This window comes from Dendropsophus ebraccatus, chromosome 10, assembly GCF_027789765.1.
Source record: "Dendropsophus ebraccatus isolate aDenEbr1 chromosome 10, aDenEbr1.pat, whole genome shotgun sequence".
Taxonomy (NCBI): Eukaryota; Metazoa; Chordata; class Amphibia; order Anura; family Hylidae; genus Dendropsophus; species Dendropsophus ebraccatus.
This window is the reverse complement of record NC_091463.1, coordinates 55,637,461-55,657,384: the sequence shown is the minus strand read 5'-3', so window position 1 is coordinate 55,657,384 and position 19,924 is coordinate 55,637,461. Positions and strand designations below refer to the sequence as shown.

At 49.0% G+C, this 19,924-nt stretch overlaps 1 protein-coding gene across 1 annotated transcript; it reads right to left on the bottom strand.

Moving 5' to 3' along the window:
• Positions 1–11,397: 11,397 nt before the first annotated feature.
• On the bottom strand, positions 11,398–19,707 carry NXT2 (nuclear transport factor 2 like export factor 2). Its single transcript, XM_069986126.1, has 4 exons — positions 19,576–19,707; positions 18,005–18,091; positions 16,289–16,433; positions 11,398–12,017 (listed from the first exon to the last, which is right to left on the bottom strand). Exons 1-4 carry the CDS (start codon positions 19,585–19,587, stop codon positions 11,836–11,838), a joined length of 426 nt encoding a protein of 141 aa, XP_069842227.1. The 5' UTR covers positions 19,588–19,707; the 3' UTR covers positions 11,398–11,835.
• Between the last annotated feature and the right edge of the window lie 217 nt (positions 19,708–19,924).

Below are 19,924 nucleotides of genomic sequence, written 5' to 3'. Positions count from 1 at the left end.
AATAGTCCACAGTATTAAAGCGGTATTCCAGCAAAAAAGAAATTCAAATCAACTGGTACTAGAAATTTGTAGTTTACTTCTATAAAAAAAAAAAAAATCACCAGTCTTATAGCACTTATCAACTGCTGTATGTCCTGCAGAGGGTGGTGTTCTCTTTCCAGTCTGACACAGTGCTCTCTGCTGCCACCACTGTCCATGTCAGGAACTGTTCAAAGCAGGAGAGGTTTTCTATGGGGATTTGCTACTGTTCTGGACAGTTCCTGACATGGACAGAGGTGGCAGCAGAGAGCAGTGTGTCAGCCTGGAAAGAATGCACCACTTCTTAACTATTACACACCAAAATATGCTCTGAAAAATGTATTGTCTAAAATACACGCCAGAGTTCACACTGTGTATATATATATTATATAAGAGTAATCTGAAATATTCCAAGAGTATTGCTGAGGAGTAGTGTTGAGCGTATCTGTCAAAAAGTGTGTGTTCAGTAACTTTATCCGAACCCAAACACTCAGCGTTTGACTCTCTGCGGCTACATGATTAGGCTTACCAGCTTTCGTCTGGGTTCACATTATGTGTTTATTATATAATTTGGTTGGTGACACAGTGCTCTCTGCTGCTATCTCTTTCCATGTAAGGAACTGTCCAGGAGAGGTATCCCCCCCTCCTTTTTTTTTATTCAGTCATGTGATTCCAGGTTTTCTATTGAAGAACTGAGGGAAAACAGTAATTTGCTTATAGACATGAACTTATTGAATGGCTGAGCAGGCAATCCATCAGCTGGTCAATGATATTGCAGCTGGAGGAGCTGTGGCCGTGAGATACACAGAACCTGGTCAAAAATGTCATTCCTTCCTCCTCCCTCAGCCTAGCCTCCAGTGCGAATGCCATATTAAAATTGCATCAAGCTCACTTGTGTCAGTGTGCCTGTGCTATCTCACTCTGACTCTGCTACCAATGGAATAAAATTCTTTTTTTCTTTAAATATCATCCCCTACTTAGTAGATGGCCCCCTGTATAGTCTCTTTATAGTAGAGGGCCCCCTGCGTAGGTCCTCTTTAGTAGATAACCCCCTGTGTACAGTAAGTCCCTCTATAGTACAGGACCCCCTGTGTAAGTCCCCTTTAGTAGATAACCCCCTGTGTACAGTAAGTCCCTCTATAGTACAGGACCCCCTGTGTAAGTCCCCTTTAGTAGATAACCCCTGTGTAGTCCACGTGTAGTAGATGGCCCCCTGTGTACTGGGCTGGACTGGGACCTAAAATCCGCCATGGTACTCAAAGCCCATTAGCCCACAGACCATATCATCCCACACATATCTTAGTTGGCACAGTATATACATGCTGTAGCGAATTCTGCATCAATGGGCCTCACTACGCCCTTAAATATGTGAACCCCACCATCAACAGTTTTAATTTAACTCTTAATGGCCAATTTATACCAGAAAATCATGCATCAGTTTGCAGGGGAAAACTAATGATGCCTATTTGGCTGCATCATGGTCACGGTATACAAAGCCAACCTAAGTCTAGGTGCTCGGGTGCTGCAATAAAGGGGGTTGTCCAACCTCACAAAATTTTGGTGTCTGAGCTCAGGATGACATTACAAACATGGGGTATTTATGATCCTTGCCATATAAATCAGCCACTATATTACATACCACATCCCTAGTTTAAAAACCCTTCCACCCCCTGTTAGGATTCTCTCCCCAGCACAGCAGTGGGGTTTGTTGCCTTCTTGGTGCCAGGGTTCGGCATGTGGTGGAAAAGGCCTCCACCTGATTTACCATGCAAGCTGCCATAAATCATGCCAAAAAATCTACACCAGCTCATAGCTGTAGTAATTTCTCAAACTGCTGCACAGCAGTCTCGGATTTGCTGGATTTACAGAAAAGAATACATCCTTCAGCAAATTCGACGTAGGGCATGGGCGCGAGGATTTAGGCAAGACCAATGTACAGATATGCAAGTCTTGATAAATTCCTCATCCATGATATTTACAGTACCTTCTCTGATCCATCTCTGTGATACCCTACCCTGCTCTGGTCTTAACATGGTTAGACAAATAACCATACTTGCTCACTGTTGTGGCTTGCTACAAAGTGGCTGAGAATAAGTGTGGAGATAAAGGAGTCAAAAGTAGTAGTTTAAAGTTCTCCCGAGAAGGAAGTTAGTAGGTAGTGATGGAGGGTGGTGAAATAAATCAGGAGGCCCAAGTAAGTAGCTGCATAAATGTAGTTAGAGGGACCAGAAAGGGATCCAAGAAAAGAAAGGCCACTTCTCCTGCTGTATTCCCAAGTCAGGTGATAATGCAAGGGCATCAGTGTCAGAAATGCAGCTCTATTGCAGGGGTGCTCAACTGGCGGACCGCGGCGGCCAGCTGTCCGGACCCCTGCTCCTGCAAGGAGCAGGAGCGCCTGCTCCTTGCACAGTAACAAGCTCTCATAGATACCGAGCTGCAGCGGCAGCAGCACTGACAGAGAGGAAGCCATTGGCTCCCTCCCTGTCAGTCACCTCTCACTGGCCGCAGCGGTCACAAGAGGCCGCGCTCCCCCTCTGGTGTCAGCGCCGAGTGATGTTCCTGCGCCGGCGGGGAGAGCGGCCTCTAGTGACCGCTGCAGTGCGGCTACAGGAGTAGGAGAAGAGGAAGCGCAGGACTTAGGTGAGTATAAGTGTTTTTTTTTTATGCTATATGGGAGGAGGGGGGGAGCGCACAGAGGGGCTATATACAGGGGAGGGAGCACAGGGGAGCTATATACAGGGGGAGAGAGCACAGGGGGGCTATATACAGGGGGAAAGAGCACAGGGGGGCTATATACAGGGGAAGAGAGCACAGGGGGAGAAAGCACAGGTGGGGGTATATACTGGGAGAGAGCACAGGGGGGGGCTATATACTGGGAGAGAGCACAGGGGGGCTATATACAGGGGGAGAGAGCACAGGGGGAGAAAGCACAGGTTGGGCTATATACAGGGGGAGAGAGCACGGGGGGGCTTTATACTGGGAGAGAGCATAGGGGGGCAGTGGCGGATTATAAAAAGGGCGTTTTGGGCGGCCGCCTGGGGCCAGAGGCTCCGGGGAGGGCCCATGCCCAGTGCTGTCGCCATATCCATGCTGTCATCTGACTGGGCCCTCACTCACCCTGTCAGATGACAGCGTCAGTTTACAGGCGCTCCCCCTAGAATAGCAGTCTCCCGCCCCCTTCCCGCCCGCATCCTCCCCCTTCCCGTCCGCTCCCGCCCAATCCCCGCCCTCCGCACGCACAGACGCACATACGGACGCACTCACGTCCACCCCAGCGGCGCCATCCCCAATCAGGCGGTCCCTGCGGCCTGTGCGCCCTCCTCCTCCAGGTATGTGCCGGATCCAGCCCGTCACCCCCAGCAGTCACCCCCAGTAGCCACTGTCACCAACAGTCCCCCAACCACCCCCAGCAGTCCCCCAGTCACCCCAAGCAGTCCCCCAGTCACCCCAGGCAGTCCCCCAGTCACCCCCAGTAGCCACTGTCACCCCAGCAGTCACCCCCTGTACCCCCTCACCCCCAATCACCAAGCCACCCTCAGTTGCCCGTCACCCCCAGCAGTCCCCCAGTCACCCCCAGTAGTCCCCCAGTACCCCCTGTCACCCCCAGCAGTCACCCCTATCACCCCCAACAGTCCCCCAGTCACCCCCAATACCCCCTGTCACCCCCAGCAGTCCCCACCAGTACCCCCTGTCAACCCCAGAAGTCCCCCAGTCACCCCCAGCAGTCCCCCCTGTCACCCCCAGCAGTCCCCCAGTACCCCCTGTCACCCCAAGCAGTCCCCCAGTCACCCCCAGCAGTCCCCCAGTCACCCCCAGCAGTCCCCCAGTGCCCCCTGTCACCCCCAGTGCCCCCTAGTCACCCCCAGCAGTCCCCCAGTCACCCCCAGCAGTCCCCCAGACACCACCGTCACCCCCAGCAGTCCCCCAGTCACCCCCAGTGCCCCCTGTCACCCCCAGCAGTCCCCCAGTACCCCCTGTCACCCCCAGCAGTCCCCCAGTCACCCCCTGTACCCCGTCACCCCCAGCTGTCCCCCAGTACCCCATCACCCCCAGCAGTCCCCCTGTCATCCCAGCTGTCCCACTGTCACCCCCAGCAGCCCCTGTCACCCCAGATGTCCCCCTGTCCCCCCAGTAGCCCCTGTCACCTCCAGTAGTCCCCTAGTAACCCCCAGCTGTCCCCCTGTCACCCCCAGCAGCCCCTGTCACCCACAGTCACCCCAGCTGTTTCCATGTCCCCCCCAGCTGTCCCCCTTTCCCCCAGTAGCCCCTGTCACCTCCAGTAGTTCCCTAGTAATCCCCAGCTGTCCCCCAGTCACCCCCAGCAGTATCTAGTCACCCCCCAGCAGTTTCCTAGTTACCCCCTAGCAGCCACCCGCAGCAGTTCCCCAGTCACCCCCAGCAGTCCCGTCAGCCCCAGTCACCCAGCTGTCCCCCAGTCATCTCCAGATGTCCCCCAGCTGCCTCCAGCTGTTTCCCTGGCCCCAGTCATCCCAGCTGGTCCCCCTGCCACTTCCAACTAACCCCCGCCCCTGTCACCTCCAGCTGTCCCCCCCCCAGCAGCCCCAGTCACCCCCAGCTGGCCAAGTCACCTGCCCCAGTCACTCTCTGCTGCCCCCCTGCCCCCCTGCAGACAAGTTGTGGTCAGAAAAAATCTTCATGGTGGCTGTGTCAAATGAAGAAGAAAGCGAAAAGTGAGCTACAGCAATCAGAGAAGACATCACCTGTAAGTCATTAGTAACTGCACTGTAATAACTTCTATAGTGTGCAGAGCCTTTGTACCGTTGAGGTCTAAATGGTACAGTGTATGGTTTGTGCTAGTGTACTGACACAGCCTTGCAGTTGGTACAGTACACTAGCGGGAACTGTTAAACTGCCTAGAAGATCCCAACATCATAATTGATCCTGATGCTGGGAGCTCCCTGGTCCGGTCCACAGAACACCGTCCGTGTATGGATGAAACTCTACAGACATGTGAATGACCTCTTAGTCACTATGTGGTGGTAATCACGGTGAGGTGATAATATTTTTTTCTTATACACAGGTATTATTCGTGATGGATGGGGGGGGGGGCCCAGGTTGGATGGACAGCCCGGGGCCCAGGGTACATTTAATCCGCCACTGCAGGGGGGCTATATACAGGGGAGAGAGCACAGGGGGGCTATATACAGGGGAGAGAGCACAGGGGGGCTATATACTGGGAGAGAGCACAGGGGGAGAAAGCACAGGTGGGGCTATATACAGGGGGAGAGAGCACAGGGGGGGCTATATACAGGGGGAGAGAGCACAGGAGGGGGCTATATACAGGGGGAGAGAGCACAGGGGGGCTATATACAGGGGGAGAGAGCACAGGGGGGGGCTATATACAGGGGGAGAGAGCACAGAGGGGCTATATACTGGGAGAGAGCACAGGGGGGCTGTATACGGTGAGAGAGCACAGAGGGGCTATATACAAGAAGAGAGCACATGGGGGCTATATACAAGGGGAGAGAGCACAGGGGGGCTATATACAGGTGGAGAGCACAGAGGGGCTATATACAGGGAGAGAGCACAGGGGGGGGGCTATATACAGGAAGAGAGCACATGGGGGGCTATATACAGGGGGAGAGAGCACAGGGGGGCTATATACTGAGAGAGAGTACAGGGGGCTATATACAGGGGGAGAGAGCACAGGGGGGCTATATACTGGGAGAGAGTACAGGGGGCTATATACTAGGAGAGAGCACAGGGGGGCTATATACTGGGAGAGAGCACAGGGGGGGCTATATACAGGGAGTGAGCACAGGGGGGCTATATACAGGGAGAGAGCACAGGGGGGCTATATACAGGGAGAGAGCACAGGGGGGCTATATACAGGGGGAGAGAACACAGAGGGGCTATATACTGGGAGAGAGCACAGGGGGGCTATATACAGGGGGAGAGAGCACAGAGGGGCTATATACTGGGAGAGAGCACAGAGGGGCTATATACAGGGAGAGAGCACAGGGGGGCTATATACAGGAAGAGAGCATATGAGGGGCTATACAGGGGGAGAGAGCACAGGGGGGCTATATACTGAGAGAGAGTACAGGGGACTATATACAGGGGGAGAGAGCACAGGGGGGCTATATACTGGGAGAGAGTACAGGGGGCTATATACTAGGAGAGAGCACAGGTGGGCTATATACAGGGAGAGAGCACAGGGGGGCTATATACTGGGAGAGCACATGGGGGGGGCTATATACAGGGAGAGAGCACATGGGGGGCTATATACAGGGAGAGAGCACATGGGGGGCTATATACAGGGAGAGAGCATATGGAGGGGCTATATACTGGGAGAGAGCACAGGGGAGCTATATACTACAGGGGGAGAGCGCACAGGGGGCTATATACTACAGGGGGAGAGCTCACTGGGGGCTATATACTGGGAGAGAGCACGGGGGGGCTATATACGGGGAGAGAGCACAGAGGGGCTATATACAGGGAGAGAGCACAGGGGGGGCTATATACAGGAAGAGAGCATATGGGGGGCTATATACAGGGGGAGAGAGCACAGGGGGGCTATATACTGAGAGTACAGGGGACTATATACAGAGGAAGAGAGCACAGGGGGGCTATATACTAGGAGAGAACACAAGGGGCTATATACTAGGAGAAAGCACAGGGGGGCTATATACTGGGAGAGAGCACAGGGGGGGCTATATACAGGGAGAGAGCACAGGTAGGGCTGGGCGATTAATCGAATTAATTCGATTAATCGCCCAGACAGTTAGAATCGATTTGATTTTTTGTGAAAATCGTAAATTCGATTTTCACAAAAAATCATTGCGGGCGGCGCGGTAAAGTGTCGGGTCCGGAGAGAGTTGCAGGACGGCGCGGTGAGGTGCAGGGCCGGCGGTCAGGAGAGATGTGGTATCGGCGGCTCCAGCCTCTTCACAGAGCCGCGGCTGACCTCTCCCGCCCCTTACACGTTAGTGCCGCGCTGAGCTGCGTCCCGCTCTCTTCCTGTCACACGTGCAGGTCCCGTTCTGTGGAGGAGGCGGCAGGGATCGCAGCAGAAGGAGAGAACGTCGCTGCCCGCTGTACAGCTCCAGGACCCGCAGCGACGTTCTCTCCTTCTGCTGCGATCCCTGCCGCCTCCTCCACAGAACGGGACCTGCACGTGTGACAGGAAGAGAGCGGGACGCAGCTCAGCGCGGCACTAACGTGTAAGGGGCGGGAGAGGTCAGCCGCGGCTCTGTGAAGAGGCTGGAGCCGCCGATACCACATCTCTCCTGACTGCCGGCCCTGCACCTCACCGCGCAGTCCTGACACTTTACCACGCCAGCCTAGTCCCCCTCAGCTGCCCCATACCCCTCAGTGTCCCCTCAGCTGCCCCATACCCCCTCAGTGTCCCCTCAGCTGCCCCATACCCCCTCAGTGTCCCCTCAGCTGCCCCATACCCCCTCAGTGACCCCCAGCCTGCCTCATACCCCTCAGTGACCCCCAGCCTGCCCCATACCCCTCAGTGACCCTTAGCCTGCCCCATACCCCTCAGTGACCCCCAGCCTGCCCCATACCCCTCAGTGACCCCCAGCCTGCCTCATACCCCTCAGTGACCCCCAGCCTGCCTCATACCCCTCAGTGACCCCCAGCCTGCCCCATACCCCTCAGTGACCCTTAGCCTGCTTCATACCCACTCAGTGACCCCCAGTCCACCCCATACCCCCTCAGTAGTACTACTACACCCATCATCTATACCTGTACTACTACCACACTCCTCATCTTTACCTGTACTATTACACCCCTTATCCACTATACCCTCACTACTACTCCCTACCTAGATGAAGGCACAAAGAAGATCGCCTATACTATATGGGGGCACAGAGTACATAGGGCACATATTTGGGAAAACTACTTATATGGGGCACACAATGTGTTTGTCTACTACATGGGGGCACAGGAGGAGCACTGTTACACTGGGAAACAATATAGTTGTCTCAAACGTCAATAAAATCGTATCTGATGCTGCAGGGAGAAAAATGTCCTATTTATTTAGCAAAAACAAAAAAATCGAGATTTAAATCGAGAATCGTCCAAAATTTTTTAAAAATCGAGATTTTATTTTTTGGCCATATCGCCCAGCCCTAAGCACAGGGGGGGCTATATACAGGGAGAGAGCACATGGGGGCTATATACAGGGAGAGAGCACAGGGGAGCTATATACTACAGGGGGAGAGCGCACAGGGGGCTATAAACTACAGGGGGAGAGCGCACAGGGGGCTATATACTACAGGGGAGAGCGCACAGGGGGGGGCTATATAATTCATGGGGAACTATTTACTACTAAGGCAGTCACCCCCTGTGTACCTTATTTTAAAGGGCTGGTGAGAGAGAAAATGACAGTTTTCCAACTAATAAGCAGCAATTCTGTATGTAAATAGTTCAACAATGTTTGTGAAAAGTAACAAAACACGTTTCCTACTGATGTTCAGCTCGGACCTTCACCTGACAATAGACCCCCGGTAAGTGGACCTTCACTAAAAGTTGTTGAGTACCCCTGCTCTAGTGGATCCTGTTCTCCCTAACAGCCGGGAAAACAGTCCAATTAGTAGTGGGCGGGATGGTATTGTAGGTAGGCCTAGACAGCTAGTGGTTGCATTGGATCCCATAATCAGGAAGACAGATAGAATAATTTGTCGCCAAGAACGCCTCAACCGAATGGTTTGTTGCCTCCCTGCCTCCCAGGGTTCGGCATGTGGTGGAAAGGGTGGTCTTTACTTGGGGGGGCTGGAGATGACCCAGCTGTAGTGGTCCATGTGGGAACCAATGACAGAATACACAGTAGGTGGAGGTCCTTTAAGGATAATTTTAGAGGACTAGGTGCCAAGTTGAAGGGAAGGACCTCCAAGGTTGTATTCTTCGGAATACTGGCTAGGCCTTGCGCATCGCAGGAGAGACAGCGGGTGCTTAGGGAGTTAAATGCATGGCTCCAGTCATGGTGTAGAGAAGGGTTTGGGATTTTAGAGCACTGGCTGATTTTTCATTGGGGCTACCTGTTTTCCACAGATAAATTACACCTGAATGGATGGAGGTCCGCTGTGCTGGGGGAGAGAATCCTAGAAGGGGTGGAAGGGTTTTTAAACTAGGGATGTGGAGGGAGGACAATGTAGTATGTAATATAGTGGCGGATAGGTTAGAGAGGGGACAGAACAATGAGGTGGGAAGAGAAGGGACCTGTGGGGGAGAATAAGAGCAGTGGATAGGGAGATCCATTGATTGCAGATGAGCAAGATGGGGGAGCTAGAGTCCTTGGTTCTGGAGGAGTCCATTGATGTGGTTGGTGTGACTGAGACATGGCTGGACTCCTCACATGACTGGGCTGTCAATATTCAGGGATTTGCATTGTTCAGAAGGGACGGGGTGGGCAAAAGGGGAGGATGAAATGATATTAAAGTGAGTGTAAAAGATGCAATAGCAGGTGATGACTGTGAGGATGTGGAATCATTATGGGTAGAACTACAAAGGGAGGTAAAAACTGAAAAAAATTTTCTTGGTGTAATCTATAGATCCCCCAACATTACTGAGGCAATAGATGGTCAGTTGCATAGACAAATAGAGCGGGCTGCCCGGAAGGGGACAGTAGTGGTAATGGGGGACTTCAACTATCCAGATGTAGATGGGGGTCACAGTTCAGCTAAAACTAGCTAAGGGGAGGGAATTTCTTAACCTATTGCAGGACAATTTTCAGGCCCAGTTTGTGGAGGAGCCAACTAGAAGTGATGCCCTGTTGGATCTGGTTATTTCTAACAGTGCTGAGCTGGTTGGGGATGTCACTGTCCATGAACACCTGGGTAATAGTGACCACAATATATTGACTTTTGCTTGAAGTGTAGAAAACAGACATGTTGAGAGGGTAAAATCATTTAATTTTAAAAGAGCCAATTTTCCTGGGCTAAGGGATGAACTTCAGGGCATAGACTGGGAGCGGCTGCTGTCAGGGCCCTAAGACACATTGAGTGTTGGGCATCCACTTGGCAAATGAGGTTCAATGTGGATAAATGTAAAGTTATGCACAGGGTACTAATAACCCGCATGCATCATATGTCCTGGGGGGAGTTACTCTGGGAGAGTCGCTGATGGAGAAGGATCTGGGTGTTCTTGTAGATAATAGACTACAGAACAGCACACAATGTCAGTCAGCTGCTTCTAAGGCCAGCAGGATATTGTCATGCAGTAAAACAGGCATGGACTCACGGGACAGGGATATAATTTTATAGCTTTATAAAGCTTTGGAACGGCCTCATCTGGAGTATGCTGTTCAGTTCTGGTCACCGATTCATAGAAAAGACGTCCTAGAGCTGGAAAAGGTACAAAGACGGGCAACTAAACTAATAAGGGGAATCCAGCATCTTAGTTATGAGGAGAAATTAGGGGGAGTTAAAATTTTTTAGTCTTGAGAGGAGATGTTTAAGGGGAGATATGATTAATTTATTCAAATATATAAATTTCCCCTACAAGAAATATGGGCAAAAGATGTTCCAGTTAAAACTCTCTCAAAAAGACAAGGGGGCACTGCCTCCGCCTAGAGAAAAAAAAAAAAAGTTCAAGCTCCAGAGGCAACAAGCCTTCTTTACCAGCGAATCTGTGAAACAGTCTACCCCAGGATCTGGTCCCAGCAAAAACAGTAGAGGGCTTCACTACAGGCTTAGATAAATTCTGAGACCAAAATAATAAATGCATATGTATAGAAGCTACCTATCACCCCCCCCCCCTTCCCTTAATCAGCCCCTCCTTGGTTTAACTTGATAGACGTGTGCTTTTTCAACCTTACTAAACTATGTTAGTAGGTAATGGCTGAGGCAGGACAGTGCTACAGCCAGTGGTTGGCTGAGCTGACACTTTCCCATGTTAAGAGTAATGGTGCGTTTACACAGAGATTTATCTGACAGATTTTTTAAGCCAAAGCCAGGAACAGACTATAAACAGGGAACAGGTCATAAAGGAAAGAATGAGATTTCTCCTCTTTTCAAATCCATTCCTTTTTTTTGCTTCAAAAATCTGTCAGATAAATCTCTCTGTGTAAACACACCATAAGGCAAAAAGCTTCACAAAGGATGGACATAGTATCCTTGATTGATAGATCTGTCCATATACCTAAATAATGGTGTGTTTACACAGACAGATTTATCTGACAGATTTTTGAAGCTAAAGCCAGGAACAGGTCATAAAGAAAAGACTGATTTCTCCTCTTTTCAAATCCATTCCTGGCTTTGGCGTCAACAATCTGTCAGATAAATCTGTCTGTGTAAACGCACTATAAGATCTATCAATCCTGGTGGGAGGTGGAAGAAGCTGCTGGGGACCAATGACTCATGGTTTAAGCAAATGTAGATGTCCTCTATACAAATGACTTTCATATAGTTCAGTTTTTTACAATTTTTATGTGCACAATTTCAACATCATATTCACATAAATTAGGACAGAAGCGCCACATATTTTAGAAATGGCTGACCTTGTCCGGTAACTTGATTTATAGCTTTGTTTTTAAAGACTATAAAATAATTACATCTGTAAGGAAACAAATACAACATTTCAGTCAAGTCTTTCATATGTAAAGAAAATATTCATGTGCCATAATACATGAATGTAAAAGCTGTCATGAGGAAAAAATATGGATGTACAAGATAGTCAAATAACAAATCAACATAAAAAAGGCCACATTTAGCCATAAAAAGGTTATGCTTCTTGTTTGAACCAACTGAATTGAAGAAAAAAGAAAATCTCTCATTTAAGTCTCTTTTTTCAAGCTAAACACCCCCCTTCCCCCCATGAATCAGGTCCAAGTCATACTGCAAAAGTCTATGAGCTGGCCCAGTCCTGAAAGCGAAAGCAGTCGCTGGCAATCTTCCACACGCTGTTAGATGGTGTCGTGTGTAGGGTCAAGAGGAAAATCTGATTGAAGTAGTGATGTTTATTCCCTTCAAATTTGACAGATCCATGTACTACCACCAGCACAGTCTTCTGTCCTTGAGTAGCTTGCTCTTTAAAAGAAATAAGAAAGTATATTTACTACAGGCTGAAAAACACTTGATACAAAACTAATACAATACCTGGGGCTAGATATACTTGGTTGTACTGTATGCCATTGTAATGACCAGCATGCCAATAGGGAAAAACATTGGAAAAAATGAAACCTCAATAATGAATTGTTTCATGCACAGTCACCTTTAGCTGGCATCCATTCTTGCAATAATCAGTATGACAGAAAAGAATAAGGCTGGTAAAGAGAAGTCAGCCATCGTAGGTGTGGTTAAAAGTCCAGCCTCAGACAGTATAACAGTGCTGACAGAGCTTGTCCAGGGGTTGTCCAGGATAAAACAATTGATAGCCTATCCACAGTGCTCCAGTGGTGTTCCCATAGGGTACTTTGGACCATGCCAGCAGGATCATGTCCACTTGCCGATATACTCTTTGCAGGTCTTTCTGTTCAGTTTATTGTCTATTTTGGTAGACACATTGTAGTGTGTTTACAGCTAGAGATGAGCGAACCCGAGCGTTCGGCATTTGATTAGCGGTGGCTGCAGAAATTGGATAAAGCGCTAAGGTTGTCTGGAAAACATGGATTCAGCCAATGACTATATCCATGATTTCCACATAGCCTTAGGGCTTTATCCAACTTCAGCAGCCACCGCTAATCAAATGCCAAACGCTTGGGTTTGGATGAACTCGAGCATGCTCAAGGTTCGCTCATCTCTATTTACAGCTTAATCTGCATATAATTTGGTATGTTTTATTATATTCCACATTAAAGGGAACCTTTCACCCTGGGCAGCTCCCCCAAACCCACCCCACTCCTAGACAGGGCCCCGCATACATATCCACTCCTACCGTGGCCATCTGGCCACGGTTCATCTGCACACTTAATAGTGATGCACGATGCACCGAAATATCGATACTACTATCGATATTTCGGTCAGAAAAACGGTTCGATACCAGGATTTCCTGGTATCGATACTTCATGTTAATCTGCATAATAGTGCAGATTAACATGAAGTATGGTGCAGAGAACACGGCCGGCAGCTACCTGAGCGCCGGCCGTGTTCTCTGTGTGCCGCCCCCTGCCCCCTGGTGTCCCCTCCTCCGCCGGCGAGCTCTCCGCTCCCGGCGGCGCCAAATTTAAATAGCCGGCACACAGCGATCGCTAGTGCCGGCTATTTGCAGGGGTCCTCAACTGGCGGACCGCGGTCCGAATCCGGACCGCAGAGGCCAGCTGTCCGGACCCCTGGTCAGACCTCCTAACCACCCCGGATCCGGTCTGTCCCGCTCCCCACCGCACTGCCTCCCGCCCCATAGGCGTGCTGTCCTTAGATGTCAGTACGCCTGTGGGGCTGGGGGCAGTGTCGGTCCGGCCCCCGGCTGATACGCGCTCTCTGGGGATGTCCCGGGGATTCCCCAGCAGAGCGCGCACCACAGACCTCAGTGTACGCTGCCGGCCTGTCCTTCCCGGAAGTGCAGGCCGGCGGCGTACGCTGAGGTCACTGATGCGCGCTCTGCTGGGGAATCCCCGGGACATCCCCAGAGAGCGCGTATCAGCCGGGGGCCGGACCGACGGGAAGAGACGAAGACAGCCGCAGCGGGGAACGAGGTGCTAGGTGAGTTGTTTTTGTTATTTTTTTTTTCTGTCTGGGGGGCATCTACAAGGGGAGAGCGCACAGGTGGACTATATACTACAGGGGGGACCTCACAGGGGGCTATATACTACTGAGGGGGCTATATACTACTGAGGGGGCTATATACTACAGGGGGGACCTCACAGGGGGCTATATACTACTGAGGGGGCTATATACTACTGGGGGGAGCGCACAGGGGGTTATATACTACAGGGGGGACCTCACAGGGGCTATATACTACAGGGCGAAAGCACAAGGGGGGCTATATACTACTGGGGGGAGAGCACAGGGGCGAGCTCACAGGGGGCTATATACTACAGGGGGACAGCGCATGGGGGGGCTATATACTACAGGGGGAGCTCACAGGGGGCTATATACTACAGGGGGGAGCTCACAGGGGGGCTATATACTACTTGGGGGGAGCTCACGGGGGCTATATACTACTGGGGGGAGCTCACAGGGGGCTATATACTACAGGGGGAGAGCACAGGGGGGCTATATACTACTGGGGGGAGCTCACAGGGGGCTATATACTACTGGGGGACAGCGCACAGGGGGCTATATACTACAGGGGGAGAGCGCACAGGGGGGCTATATACTACTGGGGGGAGCTCACAGGGGGCTATATTCTACAGGGGGAGAGCGCACGAGTCTGCTGCATATGGATCGGCCCCTCACTGCTAATGACTGCGGCCCGCAATCCCGCGGGCGGCAATCATTCAACCATTCCAAATACGGGACCCGCCGGTGCTGCGGCAGCGGTCCCTTACACCAGCCAGTTCCCCAACCTCCGGGTCCACAATCCTGTCGCCGCCCCTCCATTCCCGCGGGGCCCACCGATACAGTGGCACAACAACTCCCAGAATACCTTCTTGTGGGGAGTTGTTGTTCACAAGGAGGCATGCTGGGAGTTGTTGTGCCAGGAGGCTGCTAATGCATTACAACTCCCAGCAGCATACCTCCTTGTGCACTACATCCCTCAGCATACCTCTTTGTGCACGAGGAGGCATGCTGGGAGTTGTAGTGCACAAGAATGTATGCTGCACAGAGTTGTGTCAGGAGCTGCACAACTGCAATTCCCAGCATACCTCCTTGTGCACTACAACTCCCAGCATACCTTCTTGTGGGGAGTTGCAAAGCACAAGGAATTATGCTGGAAGTTGTTGTTCACCAGGAGTTATGCTGGGAGGTGTAGTGCACAAGGAGGTATGCTGGGAGTTGCAGTTGCGCGGCCGCAGCCTTTCAAAACATCCCAGCATACCTTCTTATGCACTACAACTCCTAGCATACCTCCCTGTGCACTACAACTCCCCACAAGAAGGTATTCTGGGAGTTGTTGTGCACAGGGAGGTATGCTTGAGGTTAGAGGGGAATAAAAAAATGTAAAAAAAAGTGTTTTAAAATAAAACAAAAAATAAAGGTTCTAATAATCCCCCCTTTTCCCTTTTTTTCAAAAAAAAAGTAAAAAAAAAGAACATACATGTATCCATTACATGTGAATTGTCCGAACTATAAAATGCAACAAAGTGATCAAGAAGTCACATAAATAAAAATGTTGTGCATGGGGGGAACATATCTGTAGTCAGGGAAAAGGGAAATTATATTTGTATTTTTACTTGTTTTTTTTCTCAAACTTTTTATTTAGTATCGAATTGGTATTGCGTATCGAAATCTGAAAGCTGGTATCGGTATCGAACTCAAAATTTTGGTATCGTGACATCCCTAACACTTAATATGCAAATGAGCAGAGAGGAGTCTGATGGCCATACCATTGGACTCATCTCCGCTCATTTGCATATTGAGTGCATACGGCGGCCAGATCTCCATGACAGTAACGGCACCAAGAGCAGGAGACGCAGGAGTGGGTATGTATGCAGGGCCCTGTCCAGGGGTGAGGTTCGTTCGGAGGACTGACCAGGGTGACAGTTTCCCTTTAAGGCAGTGTTCACAGAACGTCTTTTTCAGGCAAAACAACAGCCGTTGTTTGAAGATGACGGACGTAAATAATGTTTACAATCATTATTGAAGGCAGTCATTGTAAAATAACGGCTGTTACCCTAAAGCTTATAATATTCAATAATAAAGCTTAGCGTTTTTCTTTATAACAACTGTGTACATAACCCTTTTGGATTAGTCCGCTGTACATCACCTTGTGTAATAGGAGATGTGTAAGTGCTAGCTGAATCCTTTGTGAAGAGGAGGGATGCACAAATGATTCAGCGAGCATGACTGATCGTATCTTGTAAAGTCACTATAAATGAGCACTGATTACAGAGATTGGTGCACATTTAAATATAGGGTCAGGCCATCTAATTACAAATGCCAATTACAATAATGGTAGGGGTCCCAGTTGCTCAGTGCTTCCTGCTCCTTGTCCTGAAGCACTGGCTGAGCGAGCATTTCCTATGTGTCAGAAAGGAGAGCAGAAATTGTCAGATCCTAAACTTCTAAGGCTTGTGTCCTTCTCACCATTGTATTTTAATAATACAATAAATAAAGTAATAAATAAATAATAAAGTCATACATAAGTAAATAAATCAAGTTAAATAACATAACTATAACAAAACATAAGAGCACCCTCTACTGGTAAAACTATTACACTACATAAAAGTACTTTTTCCAATCTGTTTCTAAATTCTTACCATGCACTGGCTGACAGTCAAACATATTCACTGAAAATTCACTTGATGGCAACATTTCAAAAAATTCAATAAGAGCTTCCTGGCCAGAAATTGGATTGCCATTCCAAACCAAAGTTGCAGTATCCATGTACAGCTTTGTAAGTTGCTACAAAAAGAAAAGAAAAATACTTTAAACTTCTGTATATTGCTATGCAAATCTGTCAGAATTGCAAAACATTCACAAACATGAAGACAGAGGTTAATAGCTCTAAAGGCATATGCTGTATGTAGTGCAATAAAATGTAAATGTTTTAGCACTGGGGGTTTCAACAATTGTTTCTACCTTCTGAAGACTGATCATTACCCTTACCTGGATAATGAACAACAATGAACTATGGCCTTTTTTTTAAAGTGCAACCAGAGTTTCAATTTCTCTAAAAAGTGTAAGTGTTGATGTCTTCATATATTTTATTTTAATTCAGAGACAGATGTGAAGACGGCTCCTCAGCTCATTAAAGGCTTATTCCCACGTTTCGTATTTTATGGATTCTACGGACAGAGAAACCCTGTAGTGCAGTGTATCCATGCTGTGTCACTACAGTGCCACGGAGATTCAAACAGTTTTCCCGGCATGATATAGATACATCATGCCAGGCAGGGAAACACTCCACTAGAGGGCTTCCCTGTCCGTAGCGCCCGTAAAATACAGGACATGGGAACAAGCCCTTACACCCTCTTCACACCACATTTTTGGGGTGTCCAACAAAGGATCATAAACAGTGATGAGCGAACCGGGTTCGAGTCAATCCGAACCCGAACATTCGGCATTTGATTAGCTGGGGCTGCTTAACTTGGATAAAGCTCTAAGGTTGTCTGGAAAACATGGATACAGCCAATGACTATATCCATGTTTTCCACATAGCCTTAGGGCTGTATCCAAGTTCAGCAGCCACCGCTAATCAAATGCCGAACAATCGGGTTCGGATCGACTCGAACCCGGTTCACTCATCTCTAATCATAAACATAATGTTGCGGTCCCAACACCCAGAGCATCACTCATCAATTGAGCCAAGAGACAGTGGCGCTCATGTGAGCACTGTCTACCTTTCTTTCTGCTCAGCGTCTCTCAGAAAGCCAGGTGCAAGTTATACAGACACATTATAGTAATCGCTAGGGTTTCCACGCCCCCACTGACCATAACTTTTGACAGGTCTCTACGTATCAGAAGTTGTATGAAAGTTTGGATCCACTTGAAAAAAAATTATTCCACGTGGTGTACTTTTTTTTTCTTTTATTCTCATGATCCAGCTGTACGGATTAGCACAGAGGTCTGCACTACTCCATCCTGCAGAAAACTGTAACCCCCACCAGCAACCACCTAAAGGCCAAAACTAGACTTTTATGGTCTCTGGTAGGGGATCACTGTCTATAGGTACCTTGTCTTAGGCATTGGGTAATTTTCACTTTGTATGCCATGGATTTTGCTGTGGTTAACTCACTGGGCTATTCCCTGTCCAGACAAACAGTCAAGGTTTCTGTGGGAAGTGATGTCAAATAGTAACAAAGGCAATTTTTTCCTACACGCACATAAAGCGGAATGGAAATGTGGGTCACACATGGACATGTATCTCCTGTATAAACAGCCTTAGAGCTGCAGCCTGCAAAGGGGTCTTGATGCCATCTGCTGTGATTTTGTCACTATGGCTGCTGTTCTTGCATTAAATATAACCAGCTTACCCGCCTCCTCTTGTCGATGGTTTCGTAATACAGACTTACAAACTCTTCAGCTGCCCTGCATGCAAGATCCACATCAGTCCGGAAGTCCTAATGGAGAGTCACACAAACACATTAAGTGAAATTAAGCAGAATAGAGCCTAGTAGACAACACAACCCATCAGTATAGTACAGTATAAATGTGTTTAGTAGATCATCTCTACAATTATATATTATGATCTTCTAGCTACATGTGGGATCCTCACATGAAGCGACACTGTAGACCAGTAGGACAACAAGACTGCGTCCCTTCAGTTGTTATCAGTCTCAAACCAGAGAGTTGCTGTCAAGTCATAACAGTCTATACAGCCCTATAAGTAGTCTCCAAAACCCAACCAATGTGTGTATATATAGCACCCATGCGGACATATATTTCTACGGTTAAGAGACTATGAACAAACCCTGTCTACTCTAATCATGCAGTCACACGCCCGTATTCCCAATGTACTGCTTACATATCCTATGTACACATACAGTACTGGGCCTCACCTCAATCACTGAATTAGGGTGTTTCATTCAATTGAATTTCACAGGTGTATAAAATCCAGTCCAGGTCTGGGTTGGACAGGAAAATGTTATCCGCCTGACTACACTGTGCTAACTAGAAAGTTTGGTGGAGGAAGTATAACGTTAAAGGGTTGTTTTTGGCCTAGCCTCCTCAGTTCTAGTGAAGGAAAATCCTAGGGCACACACACTCTAGGCCACGGCAGTTTGACACGGGGCTGCAAGTTTAAAAGTTGTTTTTTTGGACAATAACTGCATCACCTGCCGAACGGACCCCAGGACAGATCTTGGATTAAAAGCAGCTATCTGATGGTACAAGCGGTTTGGGGGGACAGATTGTGGGTACAGAGTCACTTTAAGACCTATAGTTTAAGGATGCAATAACCTAAAACCCCCTGTGGCAGAATGTGCAGGTGTTCCACTACTTCTGTCCACCTGCAGAGTTGTACCAGATTTCCACTGCGATCCCCGGTGCTGTCATTTTCTATGGCTTTACATACACACAGCAGATTAAAAAAATCCACTGCAGCTATGTAAAGCAGGGATGGGGAACCTTCGTCCAGGCTGCCCAGGCATGATGGGAATTGTAGTTTTGCAACAGCTGGAGGGACGAAGGTTCCCCACCCCTGATGTAAAGCCATAGAAAATGACAGTACCAGGATCAGGTTGTTACCATGCTTTGTTACCCATAACAACCAATCACAGCTCAGCTTTTCTCTCTTACATAGCTCTGTTATAAAAGCTGCGCTGTGATAGGTTGCTATGGGCAACAGAGAATCTCCCTATTAGACAGCACAATAAATCCCCATACAAAGCGATCTACAAGACACAGGACTTCCTGCAGCCTTTACCTTGTACCACGAGATGGCTGATGGGAAGACACAACAGCACAGACTGAGAAACGTTATCGCGGTGCTAAATGCAACACGTGAGAGCACAGAAGGTGCCGGGCACCTCTATATATATATATATATATATATATATATATATATATACATATACATACGCCCTAAGCTCCGCTGTATACTCACAGTAGCCGCCATGGTCGCGGGTCCCCACACTTCTCACTACGCACCAATAACAAGTCACAGGCTGTTACTCTTAAAGCCGCAACATACTCTAACTGAGAAGAGTTCCGGTGCACAGGAATCGAGCTCCCCCGGAAGCTGAGTCCCAGACACTTCAGTTCCGCCCACGTGCGAGTCTCACGTTGCCCGCTAGGTGGGGCTGGGGAGCTATGAAAGTGAGGCGGCTGTGTGAGGAAGCTGAAAGGGTCGGGACGAGAAGAGTGACAAGCTGCCCGTAGACCTGCACTAAGCTCCGGCGGCGCTGTCAGCAGAAATCCCTAGACAGTATTTTACTGCTGTGCAGTCTTGTGTT